Raw genomic sequence first — 18,800 nt, forward strand, 5'->3', positions numbered from 1 at the left:
TAGAAGCCCAATATTTTTTCAGAGGTAGATGCAGAAAAAAATATATTCAGTTTGCAACCTGATGGAGGTCTGTATAGATGGATTAATAGAACAAGTCCCACACACAGCTAGAAGCCCAATATTTTTTCAGAGGTAGATGCAGAAAAAAATATATTCAGTTTGCAACCTGATGGAGGTCTGTATAGATGGATTAATAGAACAAGTCCCACACACAGCTAGAAGCCCAATATTTTTTCAGAGCTTAATGCAGAAAAAAATTATATTCAATTTGCAACCTGATGGAGGTCAGTATAGATGGACTAATAGAATGATGCTATGCACAAAAGATTTTACTTCACTAGGTGCAGTAAAAAAATTGGTATTCTATACACAGGTGGTATATCTTGCAACACAGATAGGCTACTCCACTGACTAACACACTCTGCAATAGGCCAAAAAGGATTAGCTTTGCTAGATTCAGCCAAATGCTGTGAAAAAAACTTGCACAGCACTGGCACAGACCTGCCTGGCAAAAACTGATAGGAACTGATGTAACCTAGTCCTGAAAAGGACTCCAATTACAATTAGTCTTTACTCCCATAATCTATCTATTTAAGAGCACAGACCTGCCTGATAAAAGTCGTAGGAAATGCTGTAACCTAGTCCTTAAAAGGACTGCAATCACAACTATTCCCTACTCCCAAGCTATCTGTATATTTGTGCGAAAATTGGCTTGAAATTAACAAGGTATAGCGCACACAGCAACAGCGGTGCCGTCTAACACGCAGCTGCAGCAGTGAGAAAATGGTGGCGACGGGGAAAATGGCTTGGTCTTATAGGGCAAGGACATGTGACATACACTGCCAATGACACATGCCCTTGCTTGTGTGAAAAAAAGCACTTCGCTCCGTGTGTGCGCTGCTGATTGGCTGACAGATTGCACCTCCCCACTGCAAATGCGGGAAAGAGAAAAAAAAATGGAGATCTTCATTGTTCCTGCAGAGATCCATCCCCTGCCCCTCCCCCCACCCCGCTGTACACTCAAACTGCGTATTAACATTAATTTTCATCATTACTGAGAAAAAATCCAGTTATGATTTTGGTGCACGAACAGTTATCGAACATAACCTCGAACAGCCGAATTTTTCTCAAATTGTTCGTGTTCGCCGAACGGCTCGAACACCGCCCAAAACAGCTCGAATTTGAGATTGGCGAACAGTTCGAGTGGAACAACGCTCATCTCTAGTAAGAACTGCTCACATAGGGTTCAACTCCACAGCAAACAACTCTCTATTTTATGCTGTATGTTGCTCTTTATATGTTTGGGGTGACTGCACATAGGGTTGCATAATGTGGATTATGAATATAAGTGTACACAAGTTTCGTAATGTGGATGATGAGGGATAGATATCCCACATACCCAGCTTTCCAGTAACTGTACTGAGCAAGAGAGATGGGGAATGAACATGATATATGTACAGTATACAGTGTAATAGATATATCCCACATACCCAGCTTTCCAGTAACTTTCCTAAGCGATTAAATAGTTGGTGAATAAACATGATATATGTGTAATATATAAAGGATAAGGGGACCTCTTAAGCGGACCCTAAATCTGAGTTAAGTCTAAGGGTACGTCCACACGCTGTGGGTGTATGGCGTCTGGAATCCGTATGGAATCTGTACAGATTCCGTACGGACTTTGGCCGCTAAATGCGGCGGTATTCCTGAGTATATATACCAATTGGTCGCCGTATATATGGCAGTAATAGGGTGGAATAGCGGCGGTAGTTCCTTACCACCGCTAATTCCCGCAAGAAGCCGCGGCTGATATTTAGCCACGGTTTCTGCCATTCTAGCATGTCAAATTATCAGACGGATCCTGTCCGTCAAATTGACATGATGCGGTTGAGAATAACGGCAGTCCAGATCAATTTCCGGACGAAAATAATCCGACAAATGACATCAGTACTGGTTTTGCTGGCGACTATGGATCAGCCGCCACAAATCCGGCATGTGTGGACGAGCCATAATTCTCATCTGTTAGGTAATTCTGTCACAGACTTCATGCTTTTTATTGCAATTGGCAAAATTAATTCTATCTTTTCTGCAGGTTTTGAGGTGCTTTTTTGGCGCTCTTATGTGCGGCAAAAGCGCCAAAAAATACGCTGCTTAGATGTTGCAAGAGCGGTCTGACTGCGGTTCAATTCTAACCTATAAGCAATTTCCGTTCAGATTCCGCAAGAAATTCGAGCGGCAAATTGACAAGATGCGGTTGAAAATTGCCGCATTGCGGCCTGCTTTCCGCGGCGGCAATTTTCCGCCCTGTGTGAACTGCTTTTTGCAGTTCACACAGGGTATAATGGAGTGTGTGGCCACAGTGGCATTTCCGTGCAAAACCTTGTGAAAAATCCACCACGTCTGAACGTACCCTTAAATGACTTATCAAATTTACTATTTGCGCTTTATTCACACTGCCGCTGTTTTTGTGGCCGCATTTGCGGTCCGTTCTTGCGACCCCCGAGTTTGCAAAAATGGGCCACAATTGCGGCCGCTCGACAGCGGAGTATGTGGAATATATATCCCTTACACTATATAGATATCATGTTCATTCCCCATCTATCTTGCTCAGGAGAGCATCTCCCTCCCCTGGCACCAAAAGCAGCTCATACTGAATTGTTACACTGACTAGTAACACAGCACACGGAAATGCACCGTAATATTCCACTGTTAACCCTTTCCTCCCAGCAGTAACACACAACTCCTCACCTTGATATCATGGTGATTTATGGTCAGAATGACTTCAATGCGATCAGTGATTTCTATTCTAGCTCTGCTCACATAGATTTTATATCCACACTCAACTAGAGGCCGTTCTTCATATTTTGGGGGCTTTTAGTCAGATATACTAGTTTGTGCCTGTATAGTATTAGTGTAGATGGGAGTGTAGGGCATGGGTTACATGGCACTGTGGTGGGATACTGATGGGAGGTATTGGTGCTGTGTTTGTTGCTTCTACTGGGTATTTCCCTACAAATACTGTAACAGCTCACTGCTTAGAACAATCCTTCCCAGCTCTATAATATATTATATATACCCCACAATACAGGCTCACACACACATTTGTCTAAAGTGTGTTGTAGGGACACAGATACAGTCTTAGTCATGTGACTTAGTGGGAGTGGTGTGCAGAGTCTTAGCAGTAAAGAGTATTCCATATTTCTGCCAGATACCCACAGAGATATTGAAATCTGAAAAAAGAGACTTCTGCTCATTGAAGGTAAGAACTGCTCACATAGGGTTCAACTCCACAGCAAACGAGTGCTCTAGCACTGGCATCTCAGCAGTGATATTCCCCTACTACACATGTGTGTCTGGGTCGCTGTGACAGTTTACAGGACATAACTCAGGGCACCCAGACAGAAGGCAGAGGGGAGCCTTAGCAGCTGAGCCTATATCTTGGCTTGTGAGCATTAGAACAGGCTGGCGATTACAGGGTAACATGAAAAATGTCCGGCTTGCATTATGACTAGAACATGACAATATCCTTTTAAGTACTAACCTATGATGCGTTCCTAAGCAGTTCATGTTATATGTTCTACATTTCATTTTCTTCATACTTTACAAGTAGTAGAATTTGCTTTGATATAGGCAACTGGATTTTCACAATGAAAAGGCGAAGGATAACGTCCGAAAAAGACGCCATACATTATGTCAGTGCCATCACTGACAAACCTGGATTGACCATGAAATTCATCAATCCCCTTAAAGGTGAGTTAAAACAAGTTTTAACTAAATTGCCTTAATATTGTCATGCATTAGAATGACTGTCTTAGGTAATTATAAATATTTTCTCCAGGAAGAGGAGTGTTTGCTGAAACTGAAATCGAAAAAGGGAGTTTTGTTGCAGAATATCGAGGCGAGCTTATCAATTTGGATGAGAGCCAGAAAAGGTCCATAAAGGACCCCAATTTTAAGAACTTTGTGTACGAATTTCAGTGGAATGAAAAAATATGGTGGTAAGTAATCAGTTTTTTTAATGCATTTTAGAGGGTATCCATCTTTCCCCAGTTGATAGCCAGTCCTGATTATGTCCTGTCTCTGCTGATCATGTGAATCCACTGCAGTCAGTTACTGAGGCAGCACCATTTTTGAAACATCAGGTAACATAAAGAAGCACCCTTAGGGCTAAGACACACATCGAAAAAAATTTCAGATCGAATTTCGGATCCGAAATTCGGGTCTGAATTTGCACAATTTCGGATCCGAATTTTTTTTGGGACATCCAAAATTCGGATGTAAATTAAATGGGAAAATGAAAAAAAGAAAAAAAAAAATTTTGGCCTGAAATTCGGTTCCGTTTACAAGTACAACCGAATTTCGGACCGAAATTTTTTCCCATTTATTATAATGGGGCTGAAATTCAGTCTGAAAATGAAAATTCGGACATGCATCCGAATTTTTTTTTTTGAATCGGCCGATCCGAAAAAAATTTGGACGTGTGTTTTACCCCATTGAAATCAATGCATTTCAATGGGGTCCGAATTTCGGATCCGAAATCCGAAATTTTTTCGGACGTATTTTAGCCCTTAAGAGGGCAATATGAATAGGGGTTAGTTTGCTATTTAATAGCTATAGCAGGTAGATTTAGGGCTTTTAAACATATCGGTATACCCAGAAAACTCTCATTACAGTGAAGATAACACCAACAAAAAGTTCAATTAGGGAAAAGGAGGTGAAACGGACAGGGAAAAAAAAAAAAAAAAAAAAAAAAAGAATCCCTGTACTATAAGTAGTTACCTCTATTATCCTGTAGATAATCCCAGACTGACACAAAAGGGGTTTGAATCAAAAAATTATATAAATTTGTACATTTTTATTGCACAATATTACATTAAATTTACACAATAGCGATAAAAAAGTGTAAAAGTGGATGGGGAGGAGAGAGGACAGCTAGAGAAAGCAGGGTAAAACGGAAATACCCTGTTCAGAGACTAACATCCCCAGAAGCAGCTTACAATATATACCAGGTTTAAATATAGGCTGTCAACTAGATAGTGTGATTATATAAGGTCCTGGCAAAAAATCATGCCAGGTAATGTCAGGTCTACCAATGGAAGTGCAACATGGAACATATATGCACAACTATAGTGGATTATAAGTTAAGAGATGACTTTTCCATGTTATCAGATCAATAAGGTCATATGGTTTCCATTACCTTGAGTCATTGTAGGTAGGTAGATACTAGGACAGCGTGGAGTAATGTGCTGGGGATGCCTGGCAGCCTCGACGCGCGTTTCGCCCGGAAATGGCTTCGTCAGGAGGCGTGGCTAACGTGCAGGAAAGGGACACCTTATATATGTGAATATGCCAATCAGAGGCATTCGTATAGCGAGGCCCCGCCCCCGGCGATGACACGGGCGCGGCACGCCACACGCGGCAGGCAAAGGGATAGACTGTCCCCTCCGTTGCCACGGCAACGCTCCCCGCCCACGACGCCGCCAGAGCGGAGACGCGCCAACACGGAGGGAAGGATAAAGTGAGAATGCGTGATACGGTAAAAAGCAAATACCGATATGCCAAATCTCATCGGGGGTGAAATTTGTACCAGACGGAGTCGCTCGCATAGCGAAGCCCAGCCCCCAGCAATGATACGGGCACGACAAATTATGCGCTGCCCGATGAGGAGCGGGTGAGCCCCCCGTCGCCGTAGCAACGCGCCCAGCCCACGGCACCGCCGGACCTGGGACAGGTCAGCAAGGGAGACAGGAGGTATAAGATAATATAGGATATATAGAGCGAGTATAAGTGAACAGAAAGCTGTAGAGAAGTGCAGCGCAATGTCAGCACACGGAACGGCCGTTTCACTGTGTCGCAAGGCGCTGCACTCCCATTAGCAAAGGATATAAAGTCAAGATCCCATGAAAACAAGGGGGGGGGGAAGAAATAGCCAAATGGACAATAGATCTCTATACAGAAAAGCAGATGATCATGTAAATGAAAATGGATATTACATATATAGATAGGCATGAAGAAGACCGTTAAGCCGCCAAAGAATATATATGACAATATGCAAAACATATAATTTACATTTGAAATGTCTTATATGAAAATAGGGTAACTTTTAAGATAGTAATATTATTATTATATAAGTTCCAAAATATACCCCTATAATAAAAAATAGTCGATCAAGACAGAAAGTCGTAAATGTATAGGAAAATATATTAAAGATATCAAAAACCTAAAGAATAGATTTGGCTACTAAATATTAAATATGAGAATAATAGTACATCTATTCTATATATTCTTCCATATTGGTTCTTGTCATCCAGAGGTTGTAAACATGATTATTGTATTAGTTGATTGAAGAGATTGTCCATTCAGAGGTAATTGGTTGTTTTCCACTGTCCGAGATGTAAACAAAGCCTATTTTAGAGCTAAAAATTCAGACAGAAAAAGTCTTCTTGTCCCAAAATTTAAACCCAAAATCGGAGAACTTACAGAAAACTCATACCCCAGATTTATAACGACGTTCAATAACAACTGGTCTGATATTAGAAAAATCTTGATGAGACACTGGTCAGTATTACTGACTGACAAAGATTTAAAAAGTCAGCTCCCTAACCGACCAGTTGTTACCTGGCGGAAATCTAACACATTGAGTGACTTAATAACTAATAGCCACTATATTCCCCCCAAAAATTCGTTTTTAGCTAGGAGCAAAGGTCCGCCCTGGGGCAGTTCATCATGTGGCAGATGTTCGATATGCAGATTTTTACCAAATGTATCACATTTCTGCAACTCCAATGGAGATAGGTCCTTTCGCATTGTCCACCATATTACCTGTAACACTGAAGCAGTTGTCTACCATCTCACTTGTCCCTGCGGACTAATCTATATAGGCATGACCACCAGAGCCTTAAAAGTACGCATACAAGAACATATTAGAGATATCAATAACGCCTCTTCCTGTACTGATCCCAACTCCCTCAAAACAATACCAAAGCACTTCTTAGAAAGTCATAAAGGCAACCCACGTGGGTTAACAGTTCGGGGTATTGATCATATATATATGGGGATCAGAGGAGGAAATATTAAAAAGAAGCTGCTTCAAAAAGAGACACGGTGGATTGTACTATTGGACACTATCTCCCCAAAGGGGTTGAATGATAGGGTCAGTTTCAAGTCTTTTTTGTAAATTTAAGTGCTGCGCTATTTTTATTCTGACACCTTCTGTTATCTTCCCCTCACTCTCTCGGGTCAGTACTCTTTTGTACCTTTTTTATGCTCTTATTTTACATTTTCCTTTATTCATCTGATTTAGATTACCATGCCATGATCATAGGGAGGTGCGAACTATCCGAATGAACTTCATTTGTGTACCAAGCTAGCGGAAGATACGATCTATTGAATACTTCGAAGAACTTTGGAAAACAACCAATTACCTCTGAATGGACAATCTCTTCAATCAACTAATACAATAATCATGTTTACAACCTCTGGATGACAAGAACCAATATGGAAGAATATATAGAATATATGTACTATTATTCTCATATTTAAGATTTAGTAGCCAAATCTATTCTTTAGGTTTTTGATATCTTTAATATATTTTCCTATACATTTACGACTTTCTGTCTTGATTGACTATTTTTTATTATAGGAGTATATTTTTGAACTTATATAATAATAATATTACTATCTTAAAAGTTACCCTATTTTCATATAAGACATTTCAAATGTAAATTATATGTTTTGCATATTGTCATATATATTCTTTGGCGGCTTAACGGTCTTCTTCATGCCTATCTATATATGTAATATCCATTTTCATTTACATGATCATCTGCTTTTCTGTATAGAGATCTATTGTCCATTTGGCTATTTCTTCCCCCCCCCTTGTTTTCATGGGATCTTGACTTTATATCCTTTGCTAATGGGAGTGCAGCGCCTTGCGACACAGTGAAACGGCCGTTCCGTGTGCTGACATTGCGCTGCACTTCTCTACAGCTTTCTGTTCACTTATACTCGCTCTATATATCCTATATTATCTTATACCTCCTGTCTCCCTTGCTGACCTGTCCCAGGTCCGGCGGTGCCGTGGGCTGGGCGCGTTGCTACGGCGACGGGGGGCTCACCCCCTCCTCATCGGGCAGCGCATAATTTGTCGTGCCTGTATCATTGCTGGGGGCTGGGCTTCGCTATGCGAGCGACTCCGTCTGGTACAAATTTCACCCCCGATGAGATTTGGCATATCGGTATTTGCTTTTTACCGTATCACGCATTCTCACTTTATCCTTCCCTCCGTGTTGGCGCGTCTCCGCTCTGGCGGCGTCGTGGGCGGGGAGCGTTGCCGTGGCAACGGAGGGGACAGTCTATCCCTTTGCCTGCCGCGTGTGGCGTGCCGCGCCCGTGTCATCGCCGGGGGCGGGGCCTCGCTATACGAATGCCTCTGATTGGCATATTCACATATATAAGGTGTCCCTTTCCTGCACGTTAGCCACGCCTCCTGACGAAGCCATTTCCGCGCGAAACGCGCGTCGAGGCTGCCAGGCATCCCCAGCACCTTACTCCACGCTGTCCTAGTATCTACCTACCTACAATGACTCAAGGTGATGGAAACCATATGAACTTATTGATCTGATAACATGGAAAAGTCATCTCTTAACTTATAATCCACTATAGTTTTGCATATATGTTCCATGTTGCACTTCCATTGGTAGACCTGACATTACCTGGCATGATTTTTTGCCAGGACCTTATATAATCACACTATCTAGTTGACAGCCTATATTTAAACCTGGTATATATTGTAAGCTGCTTCTGGGGATGTTAGTCTCTGAACAGGGTATTTCCGTTTTACCCTGCTTTCTCTAGCTGTCCTCTCTCCTCCCCATCCACTTTTACTCTTTTTTATCACTATTGTGTAAATTTAATGTTATATTGTGCAATAAAAATTTACAAATTTATATAATTTTTTGATTCAAACCCCTTTTGTGTCAGTCTGGGATTATCTACAGGATAATAGAGGTAACTACTTATAGTACAGGGATTCTTTTTTTTTTTTTTTTTCCCCGTCCGTTTCACCTCCTTTTCCCTAATTGAACTTTTTGTTGGTGTTGTTAGTATTATAGGGGTTACAGACCATATATTGTTTGGTCGGGTAATAGGATTTCATTACAGTGAAGATGTAGCCTCTCTGACTTTACCAGCACAACACAGGCAGCAAAATGTCTAAATTAAAAGCAGAGATGTATGCTTTCCCTTTCCATGGCTGTTGGCAGTTTAGCTAGCATCAAACTGGTGACAAATTCCTTTAATAGATGTCAACCAGTGTCATTTCTTATGTTAAGATGACTGTAACAAGGGAATTTTGTCACCAGTTTTTCAGTGTGGAGTTCTCTCACTGTTTGGTAGGCACGGTGGTCAGACAGCAGAAACCAACTTATGTTATTTAATTATAGAGCTTTAAAGGAGTTCTGTCAGGGCAAAAAAATAAATTATACTCCCCTGCTCCTGCAGACGCTGCCAGCAGTCCATGGGTCCGTCCTCCGGTCGGCGGCGCTGTGGTGTCACTTTCCTGACACTGCCCGGCCTGGAGTGCTTCCGGGTAGGGCTGCGTGCAGCGTCTTTTTGCGTGATATGATGCGTCGGGTGCAGGCTCCAACCCCCTGATGACACACTGTTGTTCCCACCCACCAGCGCCTCACAAATGTGAGCAGGAACTACTAAATTCAAAGTCCCTGTTCTTCCCACCCACTTTGACGTGCTGGTGGGTGGGAACACATGGAAACTCCATGTGCGTCAATGTGGGAAGGGACAGCCGGTAAAGCCTTCTGCAGTGACACTGTAGGAGTGTTCCCAGGCTGTCCCCGCCCACCATGTCTCCATGGAGTGTATCCTTGGGTTTGCCTTCCATCCGGCACTTTGGCCTGTACGCCAGAGGGCAGGGATACGTTGAGGCAGGCTGTTTCCTGCTAGTAGTATTATCCGGACACCTTCCCCTCTTCTGAGCACTTTGGTGCTTGCTCATCACAATTTATATGCAAATGAGCTCCACAAGCAGGATTAGTCCTCATTGTTATGAGGGGGGCTATTCCCATCCCTTACTGGAGTTTCACAGTGCTGAAGGGCTGCATAATGCCCCTCATTACCATGAGAACTCCTGCCATGCTCATTTTCATATAACATTTTATAGCTTAGATTAAATAAGATGTTGCCTTCCTCTGCACTCTGCCCACTGTTCCATGGCTTACCTATCTTTTAGTAAAACTCCACGCTAAAAAACTAGTGACAGACTCCCTTTAAATACATTTGTATTATCTTGGTTATATTATAATCAACCAGTTATTTCTACATGTCAAGATTCACGTACATTTTTTTCTTTTATATCAGCATTGATGCATCCCAAGACAATGACTCATTAGGAAGATTAGTTAATGATGAATATAAAAACCCAAATTGCAAAATGAAGAAAGTTATGGTTGAAAAAAAGCCACATTTGTGCCTTTTTGCCATTAGCGACATCAACCCTGGAGAAGAAATTACATACAATTATGGGGATAGTAGTTTCCCTTGGAGAGAAAAGGTATAATTATATTACTTTGTTAGAATATTCAATCTAAAGACATTTATTAGGTGTCTAAAACTACAAATTACTAAATGTATCACTACAAAGACCAGACACCCATTTAATGTACAGTGTATGGAAGGTGTCCTATCTACTGATGACAGCTATCAAGTGAATTAAGGGCCTGGTGAGATCAATATCAACATGGCCATTATTGTTCCACAGAAGTGTCTTGCAGTACCTTATTCACCTCTCTTCACATATCAGTTCTTGGCCAAAATAAGCATGAATAGAAGTATTTATTCAGTGTTTGAACACACAGGAATCTGACGCGTTTAATTGACTATCAAAAAAAGGCATGTATTACAGTCCCATTGATTTCAATGGGAGCACACACACACTTTGCCATTTAAGCGCAGCCTGTTCTCCTCACCTATTAACATGAGAGGGGCAGCTGAAAAAGCTGAATGCTCTTTAAAAGCATCAGTTTAAATGACAATATCAAAAAAGCGTCTAAAAAAACTGAAGACAGATGCCTGTGTGTTTGAGTCCTTGTTGTCAAATATGTAATGAGCACAGGGTAGCAGGAGAAATGTATAAACAGCTGTAAAGTATGATGTATACATTTCAGGTTGATAAGGAAATAATGGGAGATATACACCTATGCTTTAAAGGTATATCTCCATGGTTGGATAACTCGTGTCCGCAATTATCATTACCCTTTGCTTGCGAGCCCAATAAATCTACGCCACACAATGTCGTAGAGTTTTGGAAAAGGTTGTATTGTATAATTACAATGGACGAGGTTAAATACCTCCAATTATATCACATGGTGAGGTAACAAAACATCTGTTAATTTACAGAAGATAATTGGTTAGTATATATAAACATGGGTTATATTCGTCATGTCGGCTCCATTTCAACGAATTTCAGTTTAGTTATGAGTACACAGTACCAATGCAGCATCCTACCTTTGGAGGCAGTATTGGACAAAGAAATTACTAAGAAAATGATATGGTTAGACAGAAAACTGGTTAACAAGTATACTAATAAGTGTTTATACTTCAACTTATCCTGGGTCTTAATGTCCAAGGATAGCCACATAGGCAATATAGATAAACTACTTAGGACATTACAGAATGTGCTGAACACTTTGTGTTTAGAGAAAGCAGAGTTAAAGGTCACAGTCTTCTAGACATCTAATAAGAGACTTGACTACACATTGAACAATACTTTAGAACTATAGAACTTATCTATCTAGTGAATTCATAGATATTTCCACAACAAGGTCATGCACCAAGTGGGGACATTCACCACATCCAGACTTCATTTCCAACATTCAAAGCACCCTGCCTCTTCCTTTCAGGTCACGGTGCTCGTGGGGACATACTCACACACATTTCAGGTCATACACCAAGTGGGGACATTCAGCACATCCAGACTTCATAACCAACTTTCAAAGCACCCTGCCTCTTCCTTTCAGGTCACGGTGCTCGTGGGGACATACTCACACACATTTCAGGTCATGCACCAAGTGGGGACATTCACCACATCCAGACTTCATAACCAACATTCAAAGCACCCTGCCTCTTCCTTTCAGGTCACGGTGCTCGTGGGGACATACTCACACACATTTCAGGTCATACACCAAGTGGGGACATTCAGCACATCCAGACTTCATAACCAACATTCAAAGCACCCTGCCTCTTCCTTTCAGGTCATGGTGCTCGTGAGGACATACTCACACACATTTCAGATCATACACCAAGTGGGGACATTCACCACATCCAGACTTCATAACCAACATTCAAAGCACCCTGCCTCTTCCTTTCAGGTCACGGTGCTCGTGGAGACATATTCACACACATTTCAGGTCATGCACCAAGTGGGGACATTCACCACATCCAGACTTCATAACCAACATTCAAAGCACCCTGCCTCTTCCTTTCAGGTCACAGTGCTCGTGGGGACATACTCACACACATTTCAGGTCATGCACCAATCACACTATTTGTCTTTAGTGTTGAAAATACTGATTGGTGAGGTGCAGACATCTGACACTCCCACTAATCTGCTATTCAGCGATGTCTCCCTACAGAACCAGAAGCAGATGGCTTTGTTCACTGTGTAATGGATCTGCCAGGTTACTTTAGCTCAGTTCAGAGTCACTAGTATGGGAGCTGAGCTGCTGCAGTCTGGCATGGCCACTGCATAGTAAATTGAGCTGTCTGCTTCTGGCTCCTTTCACAATGTAGATCTTGCTATGGTGGCTCTACACCCTCTGATCAGATTCAAGCCTATCCTGATGATATTGCATTAACATGCAAAACTCAAAAACTCATTTAAAAGGAAACCTGTCAGGTAGAATATACACAATAACTTACAGATGGAGAAAAAGAAATCTTGTGTGGCATGGCGTACCAGTGAGAAGCGCTGGTGCGCCATGCCACACAAGGCATTTACATTTGCTGTACAGCTTCTATTGTTCGCTGCACAGCGAATGTAAATAGGACATGGCCGGTTCTATTGAGCTAGATGCGCCCTATTGTATTTGCAGCGGCGAATATAAATAGAACGTGGCCACGATTTTAATGGAACATGGCCGCTTCTATTCAGCCGTCCGTGTTCTATTGTATATGCAGGACTGCCCGCGGCTAAAGTAAATTTGCCATGATTTATTTACTTTTTTTTACAGGTTTGTGTCCTGTCTTACTATGTAGGCGCAGAAAATCGGGCCTCGTGGCATGATAGAACACAAGAAAATATTTGCTCCATCTGCAGGTTATGAGAGGCATTGTCCACCTCACATGAAGTCCGGAAGCAAGTTTTGACAGCTCCCCCTCTCCCTGGCTTCTGCAGAAGCACCCACCGAAGTCCCAAGGGTGCCCATATTTTGATTCTGAAGCCATGTCTGCCCCATATACTGCAATAGGAGAACCACAGCTTAAGAGTCATATCAGCACCTGCTGCAATTCAGGTATAAATAAAAACAAATTTGGTTGTTAATTTGGTACTGTTCCTATGTTTAAACTATGTAGGTGGCTGACAAACCCATGGTTACAAATGAAAACCAGAAGGATCTAGAGGTGTCCTGCTACAGTAGCCCCGAAACTGCACCATGTCTCCATACACAGCAAGCCACCTCACCAAAGATTGAGGTAAATTCAAGATCATGTTTCAGCTATCTTTCTACTTGTTTAAACATTAAAACAAGTGAAAGGATGCCATTAAATGTATCAATGTGTTTGATTTTAATTACAGCAAAATATGAACACTATCTCTGACATTGAAAACAGCTCTGATTTTAGCCTAGAAAACAGCGAAGAAGAATATTTACCAGACTTTTCTGAGGAGAGCAGTTCAGAAACAAGCACCATCCATGAAGAGGTGCCATTACAGAGCCATCAACAGAATACAAAGACCAACACTTCTCCACACACTGATTTACTATCTGATAGCACCAGTGTTTTGAACATGGAAAAAGAAATATCTGACTCTGTGTCAGTTCAGGTACTTTCCAAAAGGGAAAGTGGTGTAAGGATGTATAATAAAAAACAGTATTGTTTTTACTGCGAGAAACCATTCATGAAAATTGCAAGACATCTCAAACATGTTCATAAAAGTGAACCTGAAGTCGCAGGTGCATTTAAGTTTGCAAAGGGCTCAAAAGAAAGGCGAAGGTCTTTAGAACATCTTCGAAATCGGGGCAACTTTGCTCACAATTCTAATGTAATTAGAACTGGAAGTGGAGTTCTTGTTACATTTAAACAGCCCACAAAAGAAAATTCTCCCAAAGATTTCATGCACTGCATTCATTGCCAAGGCTCATTTGTCAAAAAATATCTCTGGAGACACATGAAAAAATGTAAACTAAACCAAACAAGTACATCATCAAGCCCTGGGAGAAAAAAAGTGCAATCTCTCTGTGCCTTTATGGGGCCCATGCCACCTGGAATTAGCAGTGGTTTTTGGAAGCTTCTAAGCTATATGAGACCAGATGAAATTTCAGCCACAATTAAAAGTGATGGCTCCATTGTACAGATGGGTCAGCATCTCTATAACAGAATCGGATCGGAAGTTGATAAACACGAATACATCCGTCAAAAACTTAGAGAAGTTGTAAGGTTAGTACTAGAGGCCAGAAAATGTTCTCCTCTTTTCAAACTTGTAGACTTTATTGTCCCATCAAACTTTATGCATGCCATAAATTCTGTGAGAGTTCTTGCTGGCTATGACGAAGAAACTAATACATTTAAAATTCCATCACTGGCACTGAAGCTTGGCTATAGCTTGGTGAAAATTTCCAGTATTCTGGAATGCCAAGCAATGGTGGAGGGATGCCAAGACAGAGTGGAGAATGCACGCAACTTCCGAAAGTTGTATGAAACAAGATGGAATGAGCTAATCTCATCAGCTGCCTTAAAATCTCTAAAAGAAACAAAATGGAACACTCCTCAGCTTTTACCTTTCACTGAAGAAGTGAAAAAAATGCACTTGTATCTTGACGAAAAACTGCAGGAGTACTATAACCTTTTGTCAACTGCTCCCTCAGTTAAAAAATGGACATTACTTGCAAAAGTTATACTTGCACAGCTAATCTTATTCAATCGAAGACGAGAGGTTGAAGTTCCTAAGATGTTCTTAAGTAGCTTTACTTCAAGAGATACTTCACATCTGCATGATGATGTTGCTTTAGCACTTTCTGACTTAGAAAAAAAGCTTTGCCAACATTTCACAAGAATTGAAATCCGAGGTAAACGAGGTAGAAAAGTTCCAATCCTTTTAACATCAGCAGTGCATAATGCAATGACACTTCTTGTAGAGAAGCGTACAGTTTGTGGAGTGCTGTCTGAAAATGTGCACATGTTTGCCAGACCAGAGGCTTTGTCACATTTCAGAGGATATGATTGTATACGCTTTTTTGCTAAAGAATGTGGAGCTAAAAATCCTGAAACACTGACTTCCACCAAGCTACGAAAGCACGTTGCTACTCTAACAAAAGTTCTGAACTTAAACGACACAGAGTTAGATCAATTAGCAGACTTTCTTGGCCACGACATTAAGGTGCACAGACAATATTACCGCCTCCCAGAAGGAACCTTACAGCTTGCCAAGATCAGCAAACGTCTGTTGGCTCTTGAAAAAGGAAGACTGGCTGAATTTAAAGGCAAAAATTTTGAGGATATCAGCATTGATCCAGAGGGTTAGTAATGAGGAAAATATCCATTTCTGAGTATGTAATTTTTGTTCTGTAAAATTACAGCTTACCTGCACAGCCTTTGATTTACTGTCTCCAGAAATACTTCTTTTCTATTTTAAACAACTCTGTTTGATGGATATCAGTGTTATTATCTTGGGTATGTTTAGGCCAGGTTTACACGACCGTGGTTATCCACAGCCGTTTTTACGGATCCGTTGCTCCGTGATTCACGGAGCAACAGATCTGTACAAAATCAGCCGTGTTAACCACCGCCGCGGAACCGTAGCTTCCTTGGGCAACAAGGGTTGCCAAGGAAGCTGCGGCCTCAGCAGCACAGCAATGTTAAATTAACATTGCAGCACTGCTGCCTGTAGCTGCCCGCTGACTCCCTGTAACCAGAGAAGCCAGCGAGTGGTTGCTAGGGACCCGATCGCAGGTGTTGCCCGCGGGTGTCTGCTGCAAGATGCAGCAGTTACCCGCCTGGGATACAGTGCAATCTCTTTACTTAAACCCCGGGCGGCCGCCGAGAATACAATAGGACGTGGCCGGCTCAAAAGAATCGGCTGCGTTCTATTAGCAGTCGCTGTGCAGCGAGCAATAGTGGCTGCACAGTGAATGTAAATGCCTTGTGTGGCATGGCGTGCCAGTGCTTCTCACTGGCACACCATGCGACACAGGAATTTATTTGCTCCATCTGTATATATTATGTTGACCTAGTATGTAATGTATTGATTACTGGGTTCACATAACATATATAGACTTTGTAGGATAGGATTATTTTTTACTTTTTGAACATTTTCTATAGCATATTCATTCACATTGGTGATTTGTATTTTTGCTTTAGAACCAGTACAGCTCTACAGCGATGAGTCAGAAGATGAGCAAATCCCCTGAAGGTATGTAGCTTTTCAATTTTATAAAGATGTCCACAAAATAAATATGAATATACCGTACATATTCGAGTATAATCCGAGTTTTTTCACCCCAGAAAATGGGCTGAAAAAGCCTCCTCGGCTTATACACGAGTCAGTAAAAAAAATAAAAATTTGCAGAGCCACCTCGTTCCCAGCCAACATTGCCAGCCAACCCAGCATAGGAAAACTGCAGGAGGACACAGGGGACCTACAGACAGGCTGTTGCATTTCCTGGCCGACCCTGCTGGTGCTGGCTTGTTCTCAGCCGACCTAGCTCAGGAGGACTGTAGGAGGGCTCAGGGTATCTACAGGAGGGCATAGGTGACCTACAGGCTGGCTATAGGAGGGCACAGAGGGGCACAGGCTGCTACATTTCCCAGCCAACCCTGCCGGTGCCGACTTGTTCTTGGCCAACCCAGCATAGGAGGGCACAGGGTACCTACAGACTGGCTATAGGAGGGTACAGGGGACTTACAGGCTGGTTACAGAAGAGCAGTGGGGGGCTACAGAGGGGCACAGGCTGCTGTATTTCCCACCCTCAGCTTATATGAGGGTCAAAGTTTTTTCCCACTTTTTTATGTTAAAAGTCGGGGGGGTTGGCTTATACACGAGTATATACAGTATATATTTTATATATATAATCTTTTTCTTCTTTAGAACAAATTCAGCACCAAAGTGAGTCAGAGCTTGGGCAGGACCATAAACTACAGAAATCAGAAGGCATGTGTTCCTTTAAATTTTATATTGTTGTATTGGAATACTATATCATGCAATTCTCATGTATTGATATGAAAACAGGTATTTTAAAAAATATATTTTTTTTTTATTTTTCAGGCCGAAAACCTGTAAAGAAGATACCTTGGAACAGGGAGGAAGTGAAGGCTGTAGAGAAACATATGATTACATTTATTCATAAATGTAAAGTGCCTGGAAAAAATGACTGCGTGGCATGTATCGCTGCAGAACCATCTGCACTGAAAGACAAAAACTGGCTTGCTGTTAAGTTTTACATAAAGAACCGCATAACAGCTCTAAAACGCAATCCGATAGAATAAACACAACATTTTGAGCCAGGCACCGGGTTTTAAGTTTGGTTAAATTATAGGTTAGCATACTAGAAAAGAACAAAAGAAATTTAATTGTACCTAAAACCTAACAGTTCTATCCCCTACTCTGAGCCTCAAACTCATGGGGCTTATAGTAGGTGGAACAGGAAATCCGGGGATGTATTTTTTATACTTGCCCCCATTCCCGTACCTGCATGTCTGAAAGTGGTATAGTACAAGCAGGTGTGCAATATAGCCGCTTGTCCTTTATTTGATATGGTACACTAGGGATATCAATAGGCCCTATTATATGAATAGCACACCTGTAAATCTTGACTGTGCGTTTTGTTTTTCTCACTTATTTTCATAGTGCTGTATGCTTATGTTGCTCAGGTACATAAGCTTTTACTTGGACATATTGAATGGTAAGTATTAGATAGAATGAAATTATTTTTGTTCTCGGTTTCTCTAAAGCATTTTACCATTGCTAACATTGTGTCTAGTTGATGATACATAGGTCAACATGACTAAATAGTTTTGGGTTAATTTCAACTTAAATTTTAAATGGAAAGAAGGTTTCCCAGAAACCCAGAACCAACAAAGGTATTACTAAAAGAAACTCCAAGATTTTGATCTGTTTTACCAAAGGCTTTTTGTGACCTCAGTGTACTCGCCCTCCTTCCAGAACTTGTGAACTGTTCTTACTCCACTCTGTTTCAACCCTGCAACTTCAATTGTTTTACATATGTATTTTATATAAAATGTTGAATAAATTTGTTACTTTGGCATTCAATATGTGTCTGTCACATTTATTTATTAATTTACCTACACTGTAGGTCTAACTGTATTACTGTCTAACTTCAGTACTGGGATCATAGTTCGCTCCAACCCCATCCATTATAGCAATAGCCCAGCTGTATATTAGTACTGCCTTTGTGCTCACTTCATTCAAATCATGTTACCATATGTCAATTGTAAACTAGTCTCTTAAAAGCTGAAAGGAGTATTCCAGGAATAGAGAATTCTTGTCAGCCGGCAGGACACCTGTAGTGATAGGAGGCAGACAGGTACTTACCATCACCCGCGGTCTG

At 41.5% G+C, this 18,800-nt stretch overlaps 1 protein-coding gene across 1 annotated transcript; it reads left to right on the forward strand.

Annotated features, from left to right (window-relative positions):
- Nucleotides 1-1,968: 1,968 nt before the first annotated feature.
- On the forward strand, nucleotides 1,969-16,643 carry LOC141264653 (uncharacterized). Its single transcript, XM_073676924.1, has 7 exons — nucleotides 1,969-2,026; nucleotides 3,535-3,750; nucleotides 3,839-3,998; nucleotides 10,375-10,567; nucleotides 13,588-13,707; nucleotides 13,811-15,752; nucleotides 16,594-16,643. Exons 1-7 carry the CDS (start codon nucleotides 1,969-1,971, stop codon nucleotides 16,641-16,643), a joined length of 2,739 nt encoding a protein of 912 aa, XP_073533025.1.
- Nucleotides 16,644-18,800: the final 2,157 nt, after the last annotated feature.

This window comes from Phyllobates terribilis, unplaced genomic scaffold (assembly GCF_046119375.1).
Source record: "Phyllobates terribilis strain yellow unplaced genomic scaffold, ASM4611937v1 Scaffold_4__5_contigs__length_816908805, whole genome shotgun sequence".
Taxonomy (NCBI): Eukaryota; Metazoa; Chordata; class Amphibia; order Anura; family Dendrobatidae; genus Phyllobates; species Phyllobates terribilis.